At 26.0% G+C, this 6385-nt stretch overlaps 1 protein-coding gene across 1 annotated transcript in view; it reads right to left on the reverse strand.

The window, feature by feature from the left end:
* Nucleotides 1–6385, reverse strand: part of LOC100208477 (DNA repair protein complementing XP-C cells homolog) — a 73733-nt gene that overhangs the window by 26884 nt on the left and 40464 nt on the right. Inside the window, exon 15 of the mRNA XM_065818247.1 lies at nucleotides 4393–4482. Within this exon, the coding sequence (XP_065674319.1) occupies nucleotides 4393–4482 (90 nt within the window). The remainder of the gene's footprint in view (nucleotides 1–4392; nucleotides 4483–6385) is intronic.

Below are 6385 nucleotides of genomic sequence, written 5' to 3' on the forward strand. Positions count from 1 at the left end.
ATATATATTAGGGTGGTTCATAAAACAACATTTTTTGAAAACGTCTGATGGCACTCCCTAAATGTGTACTATGTAATAAATTAATACTATATTTAAAATTTTTTTGAATAAAAAACATATTTTTTATTCAAAAAATATTAGGGACCCTCAAAGATCAGACGGGTCCCTAATATTTTGAAAAAAAAGTTCTTTAAAAACATATCATGTTGAGTCTCAAAAGAAGTGAAATTTTATAAAACATCTGAAAACAATAATCATTTTATATAAAGATTACTAGTTTAAATTTTATGGCTTAAAAACTATAGTTTAAAAAAAAATAAAATAAGTACATATTTTCATAGTTTTTTTAAATAAACTTATATAACTTGTGTTTTCATAAATTTTTTTTATTAATTTTGAAATTTTTATAAAAATTTCACTTCTTTTGAGACCCAACATGATATGCTTTTGAAGAACTTTTTTTTTTCAAAATATTAGGGACCCATCTGATGTTCAAGGGTCTTTTTTTAGCGACCCCTACAGTATCCAATAATATATATTCTCTACCATAAACTGTATTCAAATATCTAAATGTTGATGAGCATAATTTAAGAGATAAAATTGATTGTGGTATTGATGGACTTAATGTAATAAAAGGTTGTAGCCAATATGTTAGTGTATTACCAGTTTTATTGAGCAATTCAATTGCTTGATTGGCTTTAAATGGTAAATCAAGTGTAAAGTATCCTTCTAATCCAGTATTAGTAGATAGAGTACAACCTTGTAAAGAGTTTGTATAATATGGTCCACCAAGTGAAGAAAATAAAAAATCTGTGGTTAAACCTATACCATTTATTCTGTTAATAGATGTAGAAGAAGAACTTCCTATGCAAAGTGTATTATCTGCGTATATTTTAATAAATACGTTACCTGGTACAGTTCCAGTAGCACTTGTTTCTGTAATTTTTAACCATAGTTTTCTGAGAATACCAGGACCACCATTTTGAATAAAAATTGTGGATCCATCAGCACCTGTATTTGGTGCAAGAGTCTGTGATTTTACTCCCATGCATGTTAATCTTGAAATTGGTATTATTTGAAAACAGCTAGGATTAGGTATTATATTATCAACATAATTTTTTGTAGCAGCGTCATTTGAGTTAGTAGGTTCTGCTACATTTATCAATTTATTAGAATTCATGTTAATATTACAAGTTGCATTATTTTGTCCATCTCTCCTAATAAACAAGTTAGTAGCTTAAGATGTTGTTAAACCATTTGCTACTTGATTTGTAGTTGTATTTGTATAATTATTATTGGGTCCGAATTTATCAACAGTCAATTTTAAATATATAGGAATTTTTTTTACCATAGATTATAAATGATATTCTGAAAACCACATCCTTCATCTAGTTTTTTTAGAACATATAGACACAAGTGTCCACAGAATGAGGTATTTCCAAACTGAACTCTTTCACAATTATAATAAACAGGACTTTTTAAATAATTAAAGTATAAAGACGGAGATAAAAGACTAAGTTTTGACTCTTATGGTTGCCCATAAGAGTCAAAACTTAGTCTTTTATCTCCGTCTTTATACCAGCAAATTCAATGAAATCCCTGCGTACTTGAATCTCCTGTATTTAATATTCCACACTCTTTTTTTGTATATTTTTAGGTAATTCATCTCTTACAAATACACCTTTAAAATGCTTTATTTTTAGTTTTTTTGCTGCTTTGATCAATCGAAAATTTGTTAGTGGCTCATTTAGTAAAATTATTCCTTCAACATTGATATGTTTATGATAATTGCTATAAATCATTACTTTTTTTAAATTATAAATTGTTTTTTTCCTTCTAAAATAACTCTTTGACCTCTTTATCAGCCTCTTTGACCTATAAATTATTGTTTTTTTTCTTTTAGTTTGTAGTGTCCATATGCTAATGTGTGTATGCCATCTTCTAAAATAACTCTTCTATCATCTTCTGAGCTTAATGCTATTTTATTGATCTCATCTGTGTAAATTTCATGTAAATGGAAACTTATAAATTCATTTTCCTAATATGATTCCTCTAACTTTATAAACAATCTTTGAAGCCTTCATATGTTATATATTTTTTAACAACATTTTTCTTTACTCCCTTACATTTTTTGTTATCTTTTCCGTGTACTTTGCAAGAATACAACTTTGATCTGAGTCCTACCAATTCTTCGATTTGTGCTCCTGCTGTTTCATCTTTAAACATTCCTATTACTTTCTTATGAGCACCAACTTTAAAACCTACATTATTAATTGCTGGGTGCTTTGGGTCAAATTCACTTGTATCAAATTTGCTTTCAACATCATTAGAAATACCTACATAAAAGTCTTCTGTTTTTATTTTGTATGCTAAAGAATCTGTATCTGTGAATAATAGTTTTGCTCGATCAGAATATTTATTTTTTATGTAATCATAGTGAAATTTATACGTTAGTGTTTTACTTAAAGCTAATATACACACACCTAAGTAAATTGGTTTGTTATAAAGTAATTTTGTTTTTTTCATATGAATTGCTATTAAGTTTTCATCAAATATTGTTCTACTTTCATAATTTGGTTTAGATGCTAATTTAATAGCTTCATCTCTGTTTGTAACTAATCTAATATTAAGTCTGTTTTCAATATTCTCCATTGTTTTTCCAAATACTGAATTATTCATTAATTTAAAAAAGTCTTTTTCAAAATCATTAGTTGCTTTAGTTCTTAGATTTGTATTTAGTTCTATGTACCCACTTAACCATGCTCTTTCTTCAAACTTTATACCTCTATGAATTTTTGTAATCTCTAATCCTAATTTTTCATACAATCTAAGATTTTCATAATGAACTATATAATTTTTCTTATTATTCAAGTTAGGTACTAATTTTCAACATTATCAATGGTTATTCTTTCAGGTGCAAGTGGATAATCATTATGATCATCATGTAGATTTTCAGGGTAATCTAAACCAACTTCTAGTATACAGGAAATTGATTTCCAGTTTGTTGACTCAATTTCATCCATCCATTTAAAACTATGTGCTGGAAGTGGTTTACTCATTGCCCACCAATATAAATTATTAGCATCTAGGTACTGTATATATGTTGATTGTTTGCTTTGATCATACTTATCATTCATGTACTTATTATTAGAAGCTCCTAATCTATTAAATATCATACTAATTCCACCTCTTATTCCTTGCTCTTATCATCAAATATCATATCATAATCACTCAGCAATTCTAATTTTATTTTCGTTTTCTTTAATGCTGCATCCCAAGCTAATCCAGGTGATGTATAATACCAAGCAGGATCTAATCACACACACAAACACACACACACACACACATATATATATGTATATACACACATACACACACACACACACACACACACACACACATATATATATAAATTTATATATATATATATATATATATATACATATATATATATATATATATATATATATATACATATATATATATATATATATATATATATATATATATATATATATATATATATATATATATATATATATATATATATATATTTATACATATACATTAGACACCAGCAACATTGAGCAAAATTGAAAATCAATTGGTTAAAGCATCTTTATTAAACCATAAAACTATAAATTGAAAAATTTGAAAGTTGCAAGTCTTCCCAATTCTATCTTTTTTTAATTTACTTTTTTTACATATAATTAATTTTAAAACATAAACGTGAGTATATGACATAAGAGTGAAAACTTAATTAATGGATTTTGAATAAATGAGTGTTGGTGTACAACATTCCCCCGCATATTTTCATACATAATGAAACACAAATTATTTATTTTTAAATTTTTATAATTTTTTAAACATATTTGGGCCATGTAAAAATGGGTAGTTTCACGTAAAAGCCATAAACTAGGTAATTACTTATTTAAATAAAACATTCTAATATGTTAATAATATGTTATATAATAATTCATATTTGTTTTTCTCTCTCTCTCTCTCTCTCTCTCTCTCTCTCTCTCTCTATATATATATATATATATATATATATATATATATATATATATATATATATATATATATATATATAGAGAGAGAGAGAGAGAGAGAGAGAGAGACATATATACATACATATATATATATAATATATATATATATACATATATATGTATGTATGTATATATGTATATATGTATGTATGCATGTATGCATGTATGCATGTATCCATGTATGCATGTATGTATGTATGTATGTATGTATGTATGTATGTATGTATGTATGTATGTATGTATGTATGTATGTATGTATGTATGTATGTATAATACAGTTTATTATAAAATGTATGAATACAATATGTTGTGAACCTTAAAATACCTAAAAACACATTACATTGACAACAGGAGAAGGAATGTAATCTTCTGTTTGCCATTCACCAAATACTTCAACTTTGACATTTTCTCTTTCAAACACTGGAGTGTTCTAATTTTAAAATATTAAAATATATATATATATACTATGACATACTATTACATCAATTTAAAATAAATATTTAAACAATTTTTATAAATACTTTGATTATATAGTTGTCAATCTACAGAATTACTCTATCTTTCAGAATTTAAAGCAAAACTATATATATATATATATATATATATATATATATATATATATATATATATATATATATATATATATATATATATATATATATATATATATATATATATGTATATGTATATATATATAAATTTCTAGTCGGCGTTAACAGGAACATGTTTTTTTTATTCCCATAACGTTCTTTTTTTTACTTTTTTTCTACTATTTTTATCATATTTATATAATTTTTTTAATTTTTATTTTACTTCTATTTTATTTATTTATACATATTTAAATTTATTATTTTATTATAAAAATATATTTTTCATATTAATTTTTGCTACTTTTATTTATTTATTATATATATTTCATTTTTTTTTTCATTTATTTATAAAAACAAATAATTACAGTAATATAACTATATTCAAACCTTGCTGTAACTCTAACCCTAAGCCTGACCTTAATGCTGACCCTAACCAAACCCTCAGTCGATGTAGCAAAACTCTGTTGCGAGTCAGCTATTTGATAGACAAATTTTTTACAAAAAAACGATGCTGGGGACAAAAAAATAACAAAATCCCCAATAATACTTATGTCCCCAAAAGTATTTATTTTTTTGTATATATATACATATAGATTAGGGTTATAACATTTTCACTTTTTTTTTCAATTTTAAAATGGCCGTTGCCCTATCTGATGAGAAATGGTGCATATATGTTATAACTAGCACTGTTTTACTTTTCCTTGACAAAAACCACCCCCAGGAAACAGATTTAAATATTTCTATACAAGCGGTGTACCAAAACTAGTATGTAGTTCACCTGTTGTGAACTTAGTTTGGTCAACTTACTTACTAAATGATTTATAGATGAAATGAATGGCTAATTTACTTACTTTCATTTTGTCTTATAAATTTTGTTTAAATTAAATTAAATTTTGTTTAAATTAAATTATCTATCACATATTTTTTTGTTTTACTACCTAAAAGTTTGCGCTAATTCAAATGTATTTTCTTGCACACTCATTAGCACTGAAATATATATATATATATTTTTTAATTTGCAAAAGTGTTTGATATCACCAAAACAGAGCATCTGGTTGGCCTACGAAGATAAACAGTTTTATCAAATGCAAATGATATCACATGGAGATGTTGGTTATGCAACATCAGTACAAGTAAAAATGCATCCATCAAAAGTGATGGCTAGAAGTTCCACAAGTAGTGACCTTCCTTTATTGAGCAAAAATGTTGAATCCAATATATCAACATCTTCAGAAACTTCTGACAGTGATACTAACGACTGTGATTATACTGTTCAGCCTCCTGCTAAAGTAAGAAAAACTAAACCATATTCTACTACAAAAACTGTACTTCAACTAGTAAAACAGACTAATCTAAGTTCCTCTAAGTCAGCAAAAGTTTGCAAACAACTACCAGACCATGGTATTAACATCTCTACACCAACTCAACCTGCTATTTATAAGGCATCTGTCAGAGAATCACAGAAATGGCAGCAAAACTTTGAAGAAACCCTTAAAAATGACAATTGGGCTTTGTACTTTGATGGTAAGAAACTTAACAACCAAGAAATACAAGTTGTTGTTTTAAAAAAATCAGAACCATGAAGTTCACTTAGCTGCTTTGACTCTTAGTGATGAGAAAGCATAAACAATTTTTAATGCAATAACTGAGGTATTAGACCAATATCAATTATGGGAAAGCATTAAAGTTATAATATGTGATACCACAAGTGTCAACACTGGAGTAAGAAATGAAGTTGTTGTA

The sequence above is a fragment of the Hydra vulgaris genome, chromosome 14 (genome assembly GCF_038396675.1).
Source record: "Hydra vulgaris chromosome 14, alternate assembly HydraT2T_AEP".
NCBI classification, from domain to species: Eukaryota; Metazoa; Cnidaria; class Hydrozoa; order Anthoathecata; family Hydridae; genus Hydra; species Hydra vulgaris.